This window comes from Theobroma cacao, chromosome 4 (assembly GCF_053813885.1).
Source record: "Theobroma cacao isolate CCN51 chromosome 4, ASM5381388v1, whole genome shotgun sequence".
In the NCBI taxonomy this organism is placed as follows: domain Eukaryota; kingdom Viridiplantae; phylum Streptophyta; class Magnoliopsida; order Malvales; family Malvaceae; genus Theobroma; species Theobroma cacao.
Window position 1 is genome coordinate 33,374,691 of NC_142642.1, and position 21,675 is coordinate 33,396,365.

At 33.3% G+C, this 21,675-nt stretch overlaps 1 protein-coding gene and 1 long non-coding RNA gene across 3 annotated transcripts; one reads left to right on the forward strand and one right to left on the reverse strand.

Annotated features, from left to right (window-relative positions):
- Positions 1-869: 869 nt before the first annotated feature.
- On the forward strand, positions 870-11,803 carry LOC148763319 (uncharacterized). 2 transcript variants are annotated; one of them, XM_088805909.1, is made up of 8 exons: positions 870-962; positions 1,159-1,450; positions 5,690-5,789; positions 6,126-6,191; positions 6,934-7,048; positions 8,179-8,261; positions 9,490-9,551; positions 11,382-11,803. In XM_088805909.1, the coding sequence occupies exons 2-8, from the start codon at positions 1,266-1,268 to the stop codon at positions 11,491-11,493; spliced, it is 723 nt and encodes a 240-aa protein (XP_088662035.1). In that variant the 5' UTR covers positions 870-962; positions 1,159-1,265; the 3' UTR covers positions 11,494-11,803. The 2 variants fall into 2 exon arrangements, with proteins under 2 accessions (XP_088662035.1, XP_088662036.1); XM_088805910.1 differs by having other exon boundaries at positions 878-1,450; positions 8,197-8,261.
- A 4,735-nt stretch (positions 11,804-16,538) lies between these two features.
- On the reverse strand, positions 16,539-19,531 carry LOC148763320 (uncharacterized). Its single transcript, XR_016025833.1, has 3 exons — positions 19,397-19,531; positions 17,404-17,594; positions 16,539-16,655 (listed from the first exon to the last, which is right to left on the reverse strand). It is a non-coding gene; the product is annotated as an uncharacterized LOC148763320 (long non-coding RNA).
- Between the last annotated feature and the right edge of the window lie 2,144 nt (positions 19,532-21,675).

A 21,675-nucleotide genomic window follows, 5' to 3' on the forward strand; every position in this document is an offset into this window, starting at 1 on the left:
AAATTTAATATAGCTATATCTTTTTTTTGAATAAAAGTCAAACATAAAGTTTTATCTGATAAAAAATCTTAGAATATTCCGTGAAAAAATATCATGCAGAGTTTATTTTTTGTTTAAAAGGCAAGACTCCAGAATAAGAATTTTTTTTAAATTATGTTAAAAAATCAAATTTGGATTTTAAATACTTTGTTTTATATCTCATAATTTCAAAGATTTTAAATATTGAGGAGGTGACAGTGAGAGTTATAATTGAATTGAATTTAACAGATATCTATCCGAAAAAGAGTGATTTGAAATCTTAAAATGCTTTTTAAATCTTTTATATAATGACACCTAAATCCAAATATGTTTTTTTCAAAATTATTATCAAATAATGTATTTGGATTTTAGAATCCAAATTCCAATTCCGAATCAAAAGTGTGAATTTTTTAAATTTTTAGTTTAAAATTATCTTTAAAATTTATTTAATAATTAAATTTAATATATTGATAAAATTAAATGGGTAGATTATAACATGTAAAAAAATCACAACAAAATTTATATAGGAAATTTAAATGTTTCAACATAGCGAAAGTTAAACAATTTAAACGAGATCAATATACTATCTTTCCAATAAAATTTATTTATCAATTTTTAATATAAAAAACACCCAAAATGTGTTTGTAATTTTGTCTACACACAGTTACATATTTTTTTCAATTTTTATACTGTATTTGTAATTTGAAAAACTACGTTAGCTGGGGTAAAATAGTAATTTAAAAAATCATATAGCTGCAAAGTCGGCTAATAAAAAATGAATACAAATAAAAATATAAAAAAGAAAAGAAAAAAAAAATGGTAAAGAAAGAATTGTAGTTCGAGCTTGAAACTTCAAATCAAAACCCTTCCATTCCCCAAATTGTTAGTTTTTGATTTTAGTACCAATTCCGTACACATCTCCCTCCCTATCTGTCTCTTTCCCGGTGCGTTTTGCCCTCTCCTTCTTTCTCTCCTCTTTTCTCTTAATCCAATTAGAATTAGAATTAGAATCAGAGCTCCCTTCAATCTAATAGGCCATACTCTTTTATCTCTTTGAATTTTCTTTTATTTTCAAAAACTTTGAGAATTCTCTCCATTTCTAATCTGAGTCTTGTCCTTTTTCTGGCGGGAACTCAACAGCTGGCGGGAAGGAACCAACGTTTTCCTCTGGGAATTCTGGGTTTTTTTTTGTTTCCATTATTTATTCTGTAATACCCCAAGGAAAGGTGAATTTTGAAGCTACACTGATGGCGAACCCACCGGGGAACCATCAACAAGAAGCGAATCACGCGTCGTCTTCTTTCAATGGAGGAAACTTGAGCAACGGGAGTACCATACCCGACAGCTCGGGTTCGGGTATGAAGCATAACCCCGGTATTGCCTTGGATTGGACCTTAGAGGAGCAAGCCATACTCGACGAAGGGTTAAAAAAGTGAGTCTTTTTTTTCCTATTTATGATTGTATAGAATTTTGGGTTTTTGGTGAAATTTTATTCTGTGAATTTTGAGACTCTTTAATTTCAAGTTTGAATTTTTAAATTCAATTTTAAAATACTAGGAATGTGAATTTTCTTGTTGGATTCTTGATTGAATTGTGGTTTCTTTATTGTTCCTTGGAACTGGTTGGAAACAATACATAAGGAGATAGTCTACATCTTACTGTGTTCGAGTTTATAAATGGCAGGGAAAGAAAAGGGAAGAAATGTTTAGTAGCCAATAATCGTGGGAACAACATATTATATACCATCATTGATCCTTCTCAGAATTTTAATGGAGATAGAGGTCGTTTTTCTGAATGTCACTGATTATATTTTACCTAATTATTTATTGTTTTGTTATAACCATGCTGCTGTTAATGACCCAATTGAATTCTTTCGACATTTGAGCTGATGAACTCATTATTTAATTTCGTTTATCTTTTCTTCTTTTTGTTGGGAGTGGGCAATGCATCAATAGTGCTTGTTCTAAATCTGTTTGTATTCCGCAGGTATATAATTTCACTTCTATGGTTTGAGGTGTTATCGATATTCCCAATTTACATATCATAGTTGCATTTTGAGTACTGATATGATTTGGATTGTGAATGAGGTGTTTTAAATGCTGTTTGAAAACCTTATGCTTGTTAGTATAAACTTTTGTCATGCCAAGACACTATGTATTTTTGCACCAAAGGTAAAATGAAGTGTTGTGCTTGAAATAACTGACCTCATAGACATTAAACTGCTATATAGTCAAATGTTTGAATCATCACTAACATTCGGATAAGTTCTGACCTCAGTTAACGTATCAAAACTTAAAGAATCACCTCTCCTCTAAACTCGGAATGCATAAGTTTCATAATCTAAAACATGACATTTTTGTGTGTGGTCTTTCCACATTTTTCCAAATGGTAACCAAAAGCTTATCACTAAGTTAAAACCGTACTGTTTACATATTTCTTTGTATCTGAACTTCTAATCAAGTGACTGACATCTCTCAAGCATCTTATTTCCTCCCAAGTCTTGATTCTGTATAATATTCAATCATTGAATTCCAATCTATATCTGACCTGCCCATAAGAATGTAATTCCTTAAACTTTCATTTCTTACTCATTTTTTTTTATCATAATGGAAGATTAAATTTAGTTGTGGTTGGAATCTCAAATTGGGGAATTTTCTTTGTAGTTGTGGAATTTGTGTTGCAATTAATTAGGCTGATACGTTTACTACAATATCTTGGAAAATCTTTTGTAATGTTTAATATGAATATTGCAATTAAATCAAGTTAATTTCTCTTGTAATTTTTGCCAGCCTCCTTCTTTTTATTTGTTTTGTTTCTTATGTTTCCTTCCATTTTCCTTTTTGTTTGGCTCCCCTACGATTTTGCAATCTTTTCCTATGTCACATCCACACTCCTGCTCTTTAAATACCCATTGATCTTCTTTACACGCCCTTCTCATAGTTGACCTTGTTTGCCTCTATTGAGATCACCCATCTTTAGATCTGTAAGAGATGGAAAGAAAAAGAAAAAGAAATTAATATTTTGTGATCATATATAGTTTTACTAATGATTGCCACTGGTATCCTAGAGACAAAGACAAAGGCTTGTGATAGTGGGTTTTAAGGTGTCTAGAGTTTATTATATGTTGTTCTATTTGTTCCATTCTTAGTTTTGTTGTTAGCCTTTGTTGAGCTATGTGGATAAGGCCTTTCTTTGGCGTAAACCTCCTCCTTATTTGTAGATATCATATGGCTTGATGCACTATAATGTGTTTACTTTCTTTCTTGTCAAAAGAAATACATAAACAAAGGAACTTAAGTAATTTGAAATGTATGGTGCACCAAAGTTATAATGGATAGCACATGCTGTTTGGTTTCGTTATCTTATCTCAATTTTGGCCACAAATTGTGCTAACTTCTATAGTAGCACATGCTTTCTTAGCTGGCTGGTGCCATGGAAGTTCCATGTGTCATACTGAAATGAATTATGACTTATCAATATGGAGATCCCTCTATTGAGAAAGAAAATAATAATTTTATTTAGCAAGGTTTCTTTTTTGTTTTTTTCCAAAACTTTTGTCCTTGACAAGATTAGATAAATGGTATCATAATCTTTTGGTCTGTTCAAATTGACATTGGAGAAAAAAGGACTCAAGCCTAGATCAATAAATCAGCTGAACGGAGGGAAATTTATTCCTTCCTGAAAACCACAATGATAAGAGAACAATTAGTCAACTTATTGACTAATTTTGCTAACTTAAACAATGTCAACTTAGATGAGACAAAATTTTAGATTCATCTAAAACATAAAGAAGAGAAAATGAAGAAATCATCTAAAAAACGTTTCTTGTAATTTTAAACTCAATGTTTCTTTATAATGTGAAAGATGATGAGGTGAACAAGAACGAGCAAGAAGAGCAGTTTATGAATGTATAAAAAGAAGAAGAGATTTGTTGAGATATGAGTAAGGAGGTAGTGGGCAATGCTCTTGGGCCTTGTATTATAGAAGGGTAGGGTGGGAGTTGGTGGGCTATGGCTTCATATCTCATATAATAAGACGAGAAGAAAAGATATATTAAAAAAATGCATATTCAGGTGCATTTGGAAGCTTGGAACACAGGGTGAAACCTTCAATCAATTATATTGGTGGCAAATTCTGGACCTTGTTTCTGCAAAAAAAAAAAAAAAAAACATTTATTGCTTAAATGACCACACTTGATGGGATATCATCTGGCTGGAGGGTCTAAACTACCTGTATTTCTTGTTACTGCTATATTGTCAAACTATGACCCAAATGCTTTCTGAATTGATGAATTCCGTTCTATAGCTAGTGGTAATAGTAGCCCCCTTTTGTCATTTTGAATTAATAATTTTCATGGACTATCAAGTAGCTGGGGTGATACAGCCACATTAGGAGCTGCTAAAATAATATTGCTATGTTTTTAAAATTTTTCATTTACTCCTTTTTTTCTTTTTTTAATGAAAGTGTCCCCTCCTTTTGAAGGCATTAAGATGACCTAAAGTTGCATTTCTCTCTGCAAATGAAAGTTTGTAACCCACGTACATGCTTGCTCCGTGTTGAAATCTAGAGTAATTAAGAAGGTAATGAAAACGCTTGTCTGTGCATTCTTGTCTTCACCTGGACAATAATTATCAAATAAATTTATTTTCTGACACATTTGACCAAGATGCGTCTTCAAATATTTCACTAACATGCATTGGGACAACTGCTGAATATCTGTCATTAAGTAGGTTGCAAAAATCCATGGAGTTTGTCGCACGTGTTGAGGAGAGGACTGCACAGATTTGCTTCTCTCCTCCTACCTTTTGTTGCATTATAAAACTCTGATATTTGATGTGGAAAATTGAAAATGGGTTCCTTATTTATTTATTTTTAACTATTTTCTTATAATTTCATCTGTTTCATATCTAGAGTCTCAATCATTTCCCTGATTGTAAGTTGTCTAGGATTTGTTAGAAATAGAATATCTGGTTGGATTTCTTTAAACCAATAATAGACGAAAAATCGGTGAGTGATTTAATATATTTAGATATGATTGATTTTACAATCTGAATTCATTATAATCCAATATTGATTTTACAATCTGAATCCATTATAATCTAATCTTTTTCCTTTTCTGTTCTGTTCTTTGCCATGAAAAAGTTGATTATGATCCTTATCTGTGGTTAATTATGGGATCCTTATTAATTATTAAGTGCATAGTTATATTTATATGTATATATATATATATATACATATATAAACTAATTTGTATATATATATATATATACATATATAAACTAATTTGACCTAGTCTTTCAAACAACCATTGGCAGGAGGTACTACTGGTAAGATTGCATATCGAAGCTTTTTGCGGGGAGTAAGCAGATAGAGAGGAATAATTCTCTCCCTCCCTCCATTCTTTTTTTTTTCTTTTTTGGTTGATTAACTAATTACCAAATGAATCCTCTAGTAGATGGAACATGCTATTTTTTTCCAGCACATTATTTTATTTTTGTTATTTGATTGGTCTTTTATTTTTCTTTTTGTTTTTTATGCCAATTAACCCAGTAACTTCATTTTCAAGTTTTAATGAATTGAAGTTTTTGTGTTTGCCTTGTATTGACTTCATCAATTTTGATTTTTCACAGAGGTGTTTAAGTTTTGATGTGATGTTGGTATCTCCTTGCAGATTTGCATCAGAATCGAGCATAATTCGTTACGCAAAGATAGCTATGCAGTTGCAAAATAAGACAGTCCGAGATGTGGCTTTGCGTTGCAGATGGATGACTGTAAGCCTTACTGTTCTCATATGTCTTTATTTAAACCCATCGGTTATTGTTTAATTGAATTGTAGAATGAATAGACTCATATATATAACCATATTTAGAACATATATCACAAGTGGCTTTAAGCATGCTACTACTCAAATAAGAAAGGCTGTAAACATTGGATTGCAATTCATATTTTTGGTATCATTTCTTTATTTGATTTCTGATGATTTAGCATTTCTGCTTGGTCAAAAGGATATTTATTCTGTGTTTTCCAAGACAAATTTTGTTCATGCAGATATTATTTGTTTTTTTTTTTTTTTGATATGAGCATGATCTGGTTTATGCTTTATGCAGAAAAAGGAAAATAGCAAGAGAAGGAAGGAAGAACACAATTTGGCCAGGAAAAGTAAAGACAAAAAGGTATGGTTTACTGATTCTCTCTTTTCTGTGTGCATTGCTGTAGTAACTTTAGCAATTTGTGTTTTATTTGTTCCTTGACCCTGCTTAGTTGGTTATTTCTAAGAATGCATAAAATTAGGCATCAGCTAAAAAGCAAGTCTCTCTCTCTCTATGACACTCACATGCAGTCATTTTCTATTTATCTATCTGTCTATCTCCTCTTTCACATGGGCACACTTGAGGAGATGCAAATGACTGTTTCCTTTCACTGTGGAAAACTCTCTTATACATTAAGGTAGTGGACCGAAGCTCATTGACCATAGGAAAGTTATTGAGTTTAGCATAGTATTTTATATTTTTCTTGGTAGAGATGTTAGATGGAGATTTAACTAGTACCTGCTCCTAAGCAGCTATTTCTTTGGTGGAGTTTGATGGATGACCTTAAGTTCATGTGGCGTGTTTGTTATCATATATGCTCAAATCACGTTATGTGTGAATTAGTATATCAATGTCTTTTCCATCATCTTTTCTTTGAGGCCTTTGTTTTATTGGAGCAGTCTTTTGTCTGCTGATCAGTAGTTCTCTACTTCAACTGATTTTTAGACTTTGGAATATATTAGATTTAATAAGAAAAATTTTCTTTCAAAGTTACCTATTTGTGATAATATTTTTTTAATATGATGAGAAATAGGGCATATTTATATTTTAAACCATTCCTTGGAATCATAGATACTTAGGAATATATTTTGCTTGTGATTATCAGGAAAGAGTTGCTGATCCTTCGACAAAGCCTGCTCATTTTGCAGCTCGACCTAATGTTCCTCCATATGCACCCCCAATGATTCCTATGGACTATGATGATGGTATTCCGTACAAAGGTTGGATTTTATCTTTGAAGATTTTTACTTCTAATAACTCAAGGTTTAGCGATGTGCTTTGTTGCTTCTTATATGCAAGTTTAATTTCCTTAAAAATACTATCTTTTAGTCTGCATTTTTTAATTAAATTTTCTGAAATCAGTTGTTTTCTGTTTTATCAAGATATATTTGGTATAATATAAAAGAAGTTTTATGTACATCATCTTGAGGCAGAGAAACAGAGTCTTAGTCTATTATGTTTTATTACCTCACCAGTTGCATTGGGTTTTTGGTGTTTTCTTATATGCTATATTTGTTCACACCTCTTATAACTGGCATCGAAGATTGGTTGCTTGAGCTGTTTGTCAAAGAGGTTATAATATTTGGTTGAAAAAAAATGGTTAGACTTTTGAAGTAATTCAACAGTAGGTGTTGAAGCAGTTTTTTTTTCTCTTTTTTTAGCCTACATTTTTTTTGGCATGACTTGGTTGGTTCCCTTTTTATGTCTAGTTATCTGCTTTATAAACAAACAATTTCAAGTAAAGAAAAGAAAGGGAGAAAAGTGAGATGAAATTTTTCTGTTCTTACCATGGATAGTTTTAGCGCAGGCATGTTTTTCTCAATTCTTTGCAGAATGCGGGTGACAGAAAAAGGGTCCCAGACATGCCTAATAATATTACAGAAAGAATTATAAAGTAGCTGCAATACTCCATTTGGTTGGCGTTTTTGCTACTTGCTTTTGAAAAATTACTGTAAAGAAAAGTAAAAGGTAAAAAGCAATATCATAATTTATTCGAAATGGGAAAATAATTAAAATGTAACATAAATTACTGCATAATTAGTCCATACAAAAGTAAAATAATGCATTTTGTCATTTAAAAGAATTATACATTTTGTGCATGATCTTTGAAAAAGAATTTTGCTTTTATATTTAAATGGGCTTGCTGCTTTTTTGGTTCTAAAAGCAAAAAGCAAATAGTAAAAGCACCAACCAAGGTAGCCTAGCAAATGTCTTTTCTGTTTTTGTTCTTCTGCAAATGAAGCCTGAATTTAGATTTATAGTGTCTGAAATTTGCTGAGCATGAAAACTTTTATGCTGTTTATGTTGTTATTGGAAATTTAATTGAAAGCTGCATTATGCTGTTTGACAGCCATTGGTGGTGCAACAGGAGAACTTCTGGAGCGGAATGCCCAAGCCTTCAATCAAATATCTGCAAATCTTGCAGCTTTCCAGGTGAAGTACCCATGTTCTGAATAGATCAATTTTACTTTATTCTTCTGTTTATTTAGTTTGCATTCCAGTTTTCAATGTGCAAGGACTAGTATCAGATTTGGGTCCCTTAACCCTGTCTTTTGAACATCTTGATTTCTCACTTCTTTTAAGTCTGGTGTAAGGTATTTTAGCAAGCACATTGACTTTATGAAATCATCTACCCTGGTGCCAAATTCCTCTTTCTCTAATACATACTCATGCCTGCATGTGAAAGCACTCAGGAAGTAGTGTGAGCACAAAAACTATACGGTTGGATACAACCAGGTCCAGTCTTCATGTCCATTAGTTGATTCGATAACTGGTAAACCAAGGAATTATTAAAGGGATTTCTCATTATGTCTAAATTTTACAAGGTTGGATGAAATTTAAAGGAGTGCTTTATTTCTATCCGTCCAAGAGAAGTAGTGTATGCTTCAAATGTATTAATAAATAAAAGCATTTGTTACTCTACAGGTGAAAGCGGTTGCATCATTCTGAGTTCAGATTAGAATTAGTTTGTTTGGGCATTTTGTATGCTTGTTATAAAGCTACAGAAAATTATTTGTTTTGATATTAACATCATGATGGTATTGATTTTGTTCAAAGATTAAAGGAATAAGTATAGCATGTCTGTGGATTTAGATTTCTGTATACCCTTACCTATGCTTTTAAATATTTAGAGAGTCTCTTCATTTAGTATCAGCTGTGAATTTTTTTCTTTTGAAAGTTCATGAATTCCTTAAAAACAGAGGGAACAATTGTTCCACCTCTGAAAGGAACAGCAGATTTTGTCCTGTTACACTTTCACTCAAGTACAACATACCAAAATCTATTCAAAAATCATAACACTTCCCCTATATATATTTCAGCACTCATCATCCCCTAATCACCTAAGTTAAAAACCCAGAGAGCCTCAAAGGACAAGAGGCCATAGCGAAAAAGACACAAAAACAAAGGGTCAGTATCAGCCCAGCTATACATTTTTCACAGCCATTCCCTGTAAATCCAACATGTAATTTTTTAGAGTTAGCATTCTTCAGAGTGGAGCTGCAATAAAGAACATGTAAAAGTGACATCAATTATGACTGTCATACCAGTAAATAGCATTTCTAGCTGTTCATGTGGATTAACCAAACATTCTGATGTGCTATTTGTTTGCTTCAGTTTTGGTGGTTCTCTAACAGAATTTGTCTTCTTTATCATTTTTCAGATACAGGAAAATGTTGGTCTCCTCTGCCAAACTCGTGACAACATTTTCAAAATCATGAATGAGTAAGTTCCAGTTTTTGCTGAATTTCCCTTTCTATGATACTAGAATCTATTGTCACATGCATTGGGTGTGAATACTTGTTTGTTCACTTGTTTTAGTAACAATTATATATAAGATACAGATAATTATAAAATATAAAATTGTAGAAATAATTAAAATTTTGTAATATTAATTTATAGATGATTCAATACTATTAGATTAAGAAAAACATTTTTTTTACTCTTTAAAAAAAAGAAAAACTTTTTTTTAATGAAAGTCATTAAAATCAAATTCTTATTTACAAATTAATACTATTACATTAAGAAAAGTATTTTTTTAATGAAAGTCTTTCAAAAGAATTAGACTTTTTATTTGCAAATTGGATAAATTTTTTTAATATCTATAGCAAAAATTATTTTTAATGATAGTCACTTGACGTAATTAGGATAATAAAAAATATTTAAAATAGCAATTTAAAAATATAATGAGTAAAAGTTTTCATCAATGCAAAATATTTTCGACATCTGTACTTTTGTACATATTATAGATATATAGTGATTGAAAGTTGAGTTCTTTTTTATAAAAAAATTGAGCTATTTAAACAATGTTCCAGCTTACGCACTGTTGCAAACTGTCTTTCTTGACATGATAATTTGATTATTTAATACATTGTTTTCTCAACTGCAAGGATGTATATGCGTGAGTGTTTGGCACCTGTAGGTGCATGGTAGGCTTGGAATGCAAGTTTATCTTCATGCATTTATAATTTATTTGAAAAAATTTTTGCAGTGTTTTGTGTATTTGTGAGTGTCTCTGGGTTTCACTGGATTAGACAGAACTACAAATTAATGTTTTTCTCATCTCTTTGGTTCACCTTACTGTTATACAATTGGATAATATGCAGGTCTGCTTCTGTTTTACGTGTGCTAAATATTGTTAATGACAGTTGAACCGTCTTGCTGGGCATAAACATTAGTTAGTATCTGCCTCTAGGAATGTGTATCTGTTGTTTTCATCCAGGTTTTAGTCGTATGGATTGTGTTGTTTCTTTTATATTCTGCTCGCTGTTGGATGGGGGAAAATTTATTATCAATGTTTTTGGAGAAGTTCCATTAGCAATTGGTTTATCTTTCTATTAATGCTTCATTCACTCCAAACCAAAAGCCATCCCATTCGACAATCCAAGTTTGTGCTGAAGTTAGTATATTTAGGCACCCTTATAATCTTTAGCATTGGAAGGTAAAATTTAGGAAACACGGGTGGCTGATAGAAAGGACTTAAAAGTTCAGCTGGTGCCCTTTGTATTTATGCATACGTTTGTTACATGTCTGTTATTTTGGTTTCCTCTCATATGGGAAGGCCAGATTTTAGAAAAGATTAAATCACCTGACTTTATTTAATGATAAGATAATGCAGTTTATTGAGATGTGTGGAAACTTCTCTTTGGGGTTTTGCTTGGTCATGGCCATTTCTCAAATCTGAGATAATTTTATATTTGCAACAATCCTGTTATCAGTGCCATTCAAAATCATCTTTGTTTTTACTGAACCCAGATTGTTATTCGTAAAATAACTTAAATTGTGTATTCTCTCTTGCTCTCTCTCTTCGGGGTACAACAGTATATCGTCTGGTAGTTATTATTTCATAATAGTAATATTTCATTTTTTTATCAATTACAAATTTGCTAATGGATTAAATTCCTGCTAAGTGAGTATGCGATTTTGAAGATGCTAACTAATTTTTGTATAACCAATAATGCTTTTGGATGCTCATTTCTTGGTTTAGCTTGAGGATTTTTGTAACTTGAATATCGTTTCATTCACTAATATAATTCTTCTATTCTTCTATTACAGCTTGAATGACATGCCAGATATAATGAAGCAGATGCCACCACTTCCGGTGAAAGTGAATGATGAGCTAGCTGGCACCATCCTACCTCCTTCAACCCATATGATGCAATCATGATCCTGCCTCCGACTCATCAAAGTCTCCTGATTAGTTTCTGCGTAACAGTGCATGGGACGAGTCTGTGCTCCTGCCTCAAACCTGAACGAGAAAATAACTGTGGATGAGGTTGACCCACCTTTTACCATTGGAAATAAATTCTCTTCCCTCCTTGTATGTAGAGGCTTAGTAGCGTCATGGTTCCTTTTGGTTTCTGTACTCGATAGTTTGTTTCTTAGCTGGTACTGTAGGAGGTGATTTAGGGCTTGTATAGGGGGACATATACATTAGAAAAGAGTTAAAATATCAATTTTAATTCTTTGTTTCGATATAGTTTTTCCAAACTTTTCTTTCCTTTTCTTTGTTGCGTGTTTTTCGGAGTCTACCGACAGGTGAGGCTGCGGATTGGGGATGTAGAAAGATTGTCTGGCGGGTTGGCTCACAGCATGGTAATGGGTTTGAACTTTGTATATCTGATATCTATTGTTGGGTAAATTATCACCCAAGGATCATGATCACATCTGCTGTGATGTCAAGAGAGATGCAAGTGCAGCCGCTTGTTTTGAATAATTTAGGGCGGAAGCAGCATTTTATTGACTGCAATTTGTAAGAAGCGAAATTTCCTTGCTAATGTCCTGCATGCCCACCATTTGCGCAATAAATTATCCTCCAATGCACGTTCTAGAATTGGACTCCTCTCTACGGCGTAGCCGACGTTTTAATGGTTACCCTTTTATATTATATTATTGGGACGAATTCTTCAGAAAGCCTAAACAAATTCAAGGCAGGAAAAGGATTTCAACTTTCTATTGAAGAAACGAGTATAACTGAATCAATCCAGAGTCCTTGCCAAAAACAATATAAAAATTAAAAAGCTCCCTTCTTATGAACCTTCAAGGAGTGTACGTCAGTCATTACGTTGACGTGTGATGTGAATTATTTTGTTTGTCTCTTTTCTTATTAAATCTTTTTAAGATAACAACCCTTAAATTATCTGAACTCTTTTCTCCAAAAATTAAAAAAGAAAAAGGAAGCAAACCTGTACATTTTCAAAGTAACTGTGTGTGGAGGTAGCGTTGTCATTTCGAATAAGAAATTTAATAATCTATTGTTTAATATAATCTATTGTTTTAATAATAAAATTTATTTTATGAATAAAAAAAGAGTTTTAATTATATTGAATTGTTATTATTAGCATAAGATTTTTAAGATGTTGATTCTTTATATAACTCTTAACTAGTAAAATTTCATTAAAAAAAATATTAGATTAGAGTTCATGAGTAATTAAATCTCAAATTATTATATATTGACAATTTTAATTTTAATATCATCCTAGCGTCAAATCTAAGATTTGACAAGTAAGGATTTTGTTTTATTGATTTGGGCTTAGGAATTAGATATACGCTTATTTTCTTTGCATGAGAAATAAGAGGTTCTTCGAGCAGACATGGTAAATTTCTCAAATAATTTTTTTTTCCTTTCATTCATTTCAATGAATATTACATATGCATATTTTTTATTTTGTTTCCATGATTATAATTTATCGATTTTGAAATTGAGGGAAAATATTCGAGTTAAAAATTAATTATACTAAATTAATATATCAAATCAATTTGCACGTTCTTATTTAACAATACATGTCTTTGTATTGATAGATACTCAGACATTAGTGATACTTTTTTCATATTTAAATTTATTTTCGTACAAATTAAAGTTTTAAAAAATAAATATATTATGCTTGCAACTGTAGAAAAATGATATTTGAGTCAAATTTAGAAACAAAAACATAGGGAAAATTTGTGTGGTCTAAGCAATTAAGATTTGGATTTTATTGGTTTAGTTAAACTTTAGTTAACAGATTAAAAAAAAAGTAGAGTGTCAAAGACGAAGATGCCAGCCCCCACTTGAATTGAATATCTGTTTATAGCTTCAAGCTGCAGTATTAGGCATATGTCTTTTGTCACTTACCCACATGAATTTTTTTGTTTCAAAATCCATAACTACAGTTTCGTCATATTCAGAGAACCGAAATTGCTCAGTTTCTTTTGGTTGTATCTTTTTGACTGTGCTTTTTTAGACAAAAACATGGAGAAAAAGAGGGTAATTTATTAATGAAGTGCAGAAGATGAAAAGGAAAGGAAACCGTGTGCAAACCTTTGTTTCTTCTGATTTTCTTCAATTATTTGGTTTTTTTTCTTTTCTTCTTTTCCAAAATTTATGAAAATAAAGAAAAAGGAAATTGATCCCTAGTCTCCTTTGTTGCCTACAATTCTACTTTTAGCCATCACTTTGGATCCAACGAAGACAAATTGATTTATTTTTACAAGTAAGCACATATGAAATATGACCATACTCTTGACGGAAAGGCAACCATCTTGACCTGAAAACTTGGTTGTTTCTTGACTTTTACGAGACACACACGGAGAGAGAAAGTGTTATGGTTAGAATCGGGATGCGTTTCAGACAACCACACTTGAAACGAATGAATACATATATTTGGAAAGCTGAGGGCTTGTTGTAGTTTTCAGAAGTGGGTTCAGTTGAGAAACTTCAAACTTCCCTCCATCCTCTCTCTCTCTCTCTCTACAAGGTATAGCCTTCGGCGCACATGCTTTGGTGCTTTCGTTTGAAACTTACAATGGAGATTTGATATATAAGGAGGAAGTTTGAAATTCACAGAGGTGTTTCTGTTGATGTTTCTTGACTTGGGTTTTTGGTTTTCAAGTTATAGAGCCTCCAGAAACACATCATTTGGAAGAGTCTAAGCTTCTAGAGTTGTGAACTCTTAAATTTCTATACAACCCCGTCTGCGTTTATATCAGAGTTTCCAGTCAGATTAAGTTTTAGGAAAATTCAAGCTGATGTATCAAAAGCAAAGATTGAAGATGTATTAAAAGCTATACCTAAAGGCAGCCATTGAAAGCATTTATTGCACAAAGTTTTCTCTCCGAACTTTCTGTAAGTATAATGTCATTGCTAACCCATGTCCCTTGCATGCTCACTTCTCCCAATCTTCCTCTTCTTCTTCTGTTCTTAATTAATCTTTTTCCTTTCTTAATTCTGTCCTTTAATTCTCTTATTGGTCATTGTTGCAAGTTAAAGCTAAGCTAATTCTAATGCTATCATCGAGCCACCAGATTAGAACTTTGTCGGCCTGCAAACATCTGCAAGTTGCAGTTTCCATCATACTTCTTCTTCGATCTTTTTTCTGATTCTTTAAACAGAAGAAAACTGTTATTTTGTTTTTCTTTTTTGTTCCTTTCGATGTCTAGCGGGTCTAGATCATGTCGGTTAAAAAATGTTCTTTGTGACAAACAGGATCCAAGAATAAGTCCAGAATTCTTCAAGCCTCAAGTGGAGAAGCAACAGAGCTGGACAGAACCATACACAACATATCCTTTAAGAGAGTACTACCTATACGCAACGTTTTGTTTATTGAAGGTTCTCTTTTGAATCTGCAAACATAAAACACACCGTTTTATTTATGTAAAGTTTGAAATTCAGTTAGTGTAGATAGTTAGTTGTATAAATTAGAATAATTAGTTTTTTTGCTTTCTGTCAATTGCTCATTGCCCTATGTATATAAGACAAGGGACAAACTATCCTTTGTGGGAAATTTCATTCTGAAACAGATCAGAATTCTTTTCAACCGCCTTAGCATTTTCTTCCCATTTTCATATTCTGTCTTGGTACCAGAGCAGGTAGGACTGAGGACCAGACGAATAGGGCTTTGACAGCAAATTTTTTTTTGGAGTGGTGGTTTTAATAGAACAGTGAGTATACTGGTTATCCTTTCATCCTTTATTCTTTAGCTTTCATTTACTTGCCTATTAGCTGAGAAAATGTTTGAATCAAGTGAATCAACCACTAGAAACACTGCACCTAAACCACAGCTCACATCACAGGTTTCACAAGCTAATGATCCCCAATCACCATATTACCTTCATCACACTGACCACCTTGGTTCAGTGGTTGTAAACCCCAAACTCACCACAAACAACTATGTTGCATGGAGCCGATCTTTCTTACTAACCTTGTCAATCAAAAACAAGGCTGGATTCATAAATGGCTCCATTCCCAAGCCTTCAATCACTAATGATCTATATCCTATCTGGAACAGATGCAATAACCTCAAAGTATCCTGGTTATTAGATTCTATCTCCCAACCAATAGCCTCTACCATCTTCTTTATGGAATCTGCTGCTGAAATTTGGAATACCCTGAAACTGAACTATGCTCAACCTGATGATACCCGTGTTTGTAATCTTCAATACACACTTGGAAGTGTAATTCAAGGAGTCAAAACAGTAGATGCCTATTTTATAGAGCTAAAATGCATATGGGAAGAACTAAGAAACTATAGGCCCTTGCCACATTGCGAATGTGAAAAATGCAATGCCAGTTGCTTCAAGAAATTCTCTAATCAATACCAAAAGGACATGGTATTTAGGTTCCTCAATGGTTTGAATGAATCCTTCTTAACCATTAGGTCCCAAATCATTCTAATGGACCCAATACCAACACTAGACAAGGTTTATAGCATGGTACTGAGAGAAGAATCATAGAGAAATATGTTCCTGCAATCCCAACCCTTCCTTGAGTCTTCAGCAATGTTAGGTACTACTGATGTAAAGAGAAAGCCAAGGAAGGATCTTACTTGTACTCACTGTGGGAAGAAAGGACATGTAAAGGAGAAGTGTTATAAGATAATTGGTTTTCTAGAGGATTTTAAATTCACTAAAGGGAAGCCTCATGTGAAGAAAGGGGCAGCTGTAAACAGTTTTACTACAGCAGTTGAACCACAGCCAGATGACAATCAAGCAAATCATGTGGAGGAGATAGGAGGCTCTAGTTCCATGTCACAGATGACTATGCTTAAGCAGCAAGTTAACAAGTTAATGGATCTCTTAAATGAGAATGGTTTAATTAGCAATGATGGTAAGAGCGCCCCTGCAAACACTTAACCCAACAAACACTCACTTGTTAATTCTGCCTTTGCAGGTATAGTCTCTAATTACCCTTGCTTCAATACACATAATAATTTGCCATTTGAATTCAAGCATGTTAACACTATCATGATTAAGCATGGACATTGGATCATGGACTCAAGTGCAACAGATCATATAGCCTATTCCTTAGATAATTTTCTTCAAGCCAACCCTGTAGAGAACTATTTTGTTCAACTGCCAAATGATAGAAGAACATTAGTTTCCCATATAGGCACAGTTAAAGTAAACTCTTCATTGATTCTATATGATGTCCTGTGTGTACCAAGCTTTAAATTCAATATAATATCAAAAGTAAACTTACCTGTAGCAAGAAAAACTATGTGCTGTTTATCGACTCACATTGTATTATCCAGGATACCCTCTCTTGGACAGTGATTGGGGTTGTTAGGGCTACTTCAGGGTTATATCTTATGCAAGACAGTGAGCAGGATATGTCTAGATTTTGTTTTGACAAAGTTGTAAAGTTTCCTTCAATTTTCTCTATCGATTCTTGTAAACCAGAAAACAAAATCAAAGGTTTTAATATTTGGCACTTTAGGTTAGGCCATGCACCTTTAGAATGGATTAATGTGATCCACCAACATTGTCCAGTTGTTGATTGTTCAAATGAATTAATATGTGAGATCTGCCCTTTGGCAAAGCAAAGAAAGCTTTCTTTTCCTCTTCATATTCAAAGTACAAATGCTATTTTTCAATTAATTCATGCTGACATTTGGGGACCTTGTGAGGTTTCAACTTTATCAGAACAAAGATATTTTTTAACTATTGTGTATGACTTTTCTTGATTCACTTGGGTATTCTTAATGAGAAACAAGTCAGAAGTCTCAACTATTATTCCTTCTTTTGATACATATGTACAAAAATAGTTTAATTGCTCAATTAAATGCATAAGATCAAATAATGGGAATGAGTTTAGACTTACTGATTTTTTCACCAAAACTGGCATAGTTCATTAGCTGTCCTATGTAGGTAACCCTCAGTAGAATGGTGTTGTTGAAAGAAAACACCAACACATTCTGATGGTTGCAAGAGCCTTAATACATCAGTCAAGTATCCCTCTTTATTTCTGGGGAGATGCAGTCCTCACTGCAGTTCACATAATTAATAGGGTACCTAGCAAAATAATTCACAATAAGTCACCATTTGAATTGTTACATGGAAAGCTACCATCATATGACCATCTCAAAGTTTTTGGATGTTTATGTTTTGTTTCCACCTTAACACAAAATAGAAAGAAGTTGGACCCGATAGCAAGCAAATGTATTTTTTTAGGCTATCCAAATAATGTAAAAGGGTATAAGGTATATGATCTTTGTGAACAAGAGGTCCTAATATCAAGGGATATTGTTTTTCATGAGCATGTGTTTCCATTTCATTCATCAAGCAATAACATGCAGTCTGATGCATTTTATCAAACACATAGTATGCATGATGAATACATGGAAGATTTTGATGCTAATTGTCCATATCAGCCTTACCAACAGCACACAACACCTGAATTATGTTCTCTTGAGCCTTCTTCATCATCTGAAACATTTTCTTCATTGAATTCAAGTGACATTTTCCTCAATCCACCCTTAAACGACAGCATATCACAAACTGTAGACAGTTTTAATGTTGATATGAGTACTTCTCAAGAAGCAGTAGCACCAGCCAGAAGAAGTACAAGACAAAAACAACCTCCTAAGTACCTTGATGCATATTATGTTGACATACCTTCACAATCTAATTCTATTACCCTTCATCCAATAACCAAGCACCTATCAACTAAATAACTCCCACCTGCACATAAGGCATTTACTATTACTTTGTCCCATATTCATGAGCCAAATTCTTACCATCAAGCTATAAACTATTCTCATTGGAGAGAAGCAATGGACCTAGAACTGAAAGCTTTGCAAGACAATGGTACATGGACCATAGAACCTCTACCTTCAAATTCACATGTAATTGGCTGCAAGTGGGTATACAAGGTTAAAATGAAGGCAAATGGTGAAATTGAAAGATATAAGGCAAGATTGGTTGCTAAAGGGTACAACCAAGTTGCAAGATTTGATTACCAAGAGATTTTTAGTACTGTAGCAAAACAGTCCACCATTAGAGTGTTCTTTGCTCTAGCTGCTACAAATAGTTGGTCTTTATCACAATTAGATATTAATAATGCCTTCCTTAATGGTGATCTAGATGAAGCAATATATATGGAGATACCACAAGGTTATGCTGTCCAGGGGGAGTGTCCAAAAGGATCCAAACTTGTTTGCAAACTATACAAATCCTTATATGGTTTAAAGCAAGCTTCCAGACGGTGGAATGCCAAACTTACTGCTTCACTTTTGCAATTTGGATTCACTCAATCATCAACAAATCATTCTTTATTTACTATGAAGACTCCTATTGGAAATTTCGTTGCTCTTCTCGTGTATGTAGATGACATGCTCATTGGGAGTACATTTATTAATGCTGCATCAGAAGTGAAAGAGTTTTTAAACTCAAAATTCAAGCTCAAGGATCTTGGAGATGTCAAATACTTCCTTGGACTTGAAATCATTGATATACCAAAAGAAATCTCTATAAGTCAGAGAAAGTACACTTTAGATCTCCTTGAAGAACAAGGGATGTTGGGAGCTCAACCTACAAGCACTCCCATTGACTACAATCATAAATTGCAGAAAGCACAAGATGGAGAAGAATTATTGAAGGATCCAACATGTTACAGACAATTTATAGACAAACTGCTATATCTTACTTTTAGCAAGCCTGATATATCTTATGCAGTGCAAACATTATCACAGTTCATGGACAGACCTAGTCAGATGCATTTGATGGCAGCTCATAGAATATTAAAGTATTTGAAAAATGCTGTTGGGCAAGGAATTCTAATGAAAAGAATATCAAATCTCAAGATCACAGCTTACTCAGACAGTGATTGGGCTGGATGTCCTCATAGTAGGAGATCAATCATAGGATATTGTGTGTTTATTGGAGACACTCTTGTCAGCTGGAAATCCAAAAAGCAAGCTGTTGTTGCTCGCAGTTCTGCTGAAGCAAAGTATCGTTCCATGGCATCCACCTGTTGTGAATTAATGTGGCTGAAGCACCTGCTGACTGATTTTAAGATAGACCATGATGATCCTATAGACTTGTATTCAGATAGTCAATTTGCCATTCATATCAGCAAGAATCCTGTGTACCATGAACGAACAAAACACATCGAGATGGATTGTCACTTCATCCGAGAAAAGGTGTTAGCAGGTATAATTAAGCCTCTTTACATATCCACTGATCTGCAAGCAGCTGATATTTTTACCAAGGCTTTGTTACCAAAGCAATTTTATAAGCTACTAGGCAAGTTGAGTGTTCATGATATTCACACCTCCTCTTGAGGGGGAATGACAAACAGGATCTAAGAATAAGTCCAGAATTCTTCAAGGCTCAAGTGGAGAAGCAACAGAGCTGGACAGAACTATACACAACCTATCCTTTAAGAGAGTACTACCTGTACGCAGCGTTTTGTTTATTAAAGGTTCTCTTTTGAATCTGCACACATAAAACACACCGTTTCATTTATGTAAAGTTTAAAATTCAGTTAGTGTAGATAGTTAGTTGTATAAATTAGGATAATTAGTTTTTCTATTTTCTGTTAATTGCTCATTGCCCTATGTATATAAGACAAGGGATAAACTATCCTTCGTGAGGAATTTCATTCTAAAACAGATCAGAATTCTTTTCAACCGCCTTAGCCTTTTCTTCGCAATTTCATATTCTGTCACTTTGCCTGTCGAGAAGTCATTTCTTTCAAACCAGCCTACTTCTAGAAAAGTTTTTCAAACCCTTTTGACTGTCCTACACAATATAGGCAAAAAAATAATATCTTTCTCCATTTACACTTAAACTAGATACCCTTTTGCTTTTCTTTTCTAAAGCTTATTATTATGTGCTTCAAAGTTCCCTTGTTTCCAATCCAACTGAATTTGCAAAGGAAAATCTCAACACTCAAACAAAGTAAACTAAAGCTCAATGCTCTTTCCTTGAAAGGTTATTGTGTACCTTATTCCTTGTTTTCATATGAACTGCAATGGTTTTTTCTCGGTACTTATCCCAATAATAAATTTGAAGATAATTGCATAATATAAATTATCTGATCTCAATCATATAGGGGGTGCATGGGGATAGTGCCTTTGTGCCTAGCAATATTCAAACCCCTTCTGTCTTAAACCCACCATTTTTGATCAGTTAGGTTCCTTTTTTACAAAGTATTAGGAACTTGTTTGCTGAGTTTCAGTGGTGTTTTAACTTGTTGAATGGGTTAGTTGTTCCATCCCTAGTGAGTTCATACAGCACTTGCATTTAATGGGTTGGTTCCACTTTGCCAGGAAAAACAGTAGCATTAATTATTCTTTGATCATTTGTCAAAGCATTCTAATTCCAAACTCGTAAATAATCTTTTTCCTTGTTTGACAGGGTAGAAATGGGATGCCCAAATGCCACGAGACTGCTTCTGCCCTCATTGTTTGCGCTGCTGATTTTAGCCTTAACCTTCACAGAAACTACCGGGCAATTCGATTCAGCTAGTGCTTCTCTACCAGGTTTGGCCTAAACTTCTTTTGACTTCTCTATTTCCTTTTTCCATCATTTAGAAGTCAATAGTTTTCTTTGCAATTAAGAAAAAAAGAATTAAATATATATTTCATATAAAATAAAATACGTCTGTTATGCAATTTGATACAAATTTCAATGAAAATGAATAATATATGCTTTGAATTTTTAAGTCAAAATCGTAAAGGACGGTCCACGAACTTGGCATTTGTTTTGTCAACAGTCAACCTATATCCTTTGCCGGTAGCTAAATAAATAAATGCTATCAGTCTTGAAGGAAGCATTAAAATATAGTATAAATTATTCTCAATTTCTGGTCAATTTGATAAATAATATGGGCCAAGTCTGGTTGTATGACAAATTAGTTGGGCTAAAATACAAGTTCAACTTGGGTCTAACCTAATGATTCATCATGGGCCAAGCAGCTTGTGTACTTGTTGCATATATTGATAAGGTACAAATTCAATCAATGTGTCACAACCCATGAGACAATCAGATGGTATTGTGAGGGTGGATCCATTGGACAATTTCAATAAGTATAGAGGAGGATTTGACATCACTAACAAGCATTATTGGAGTGCAATTCTATGAACCCTTT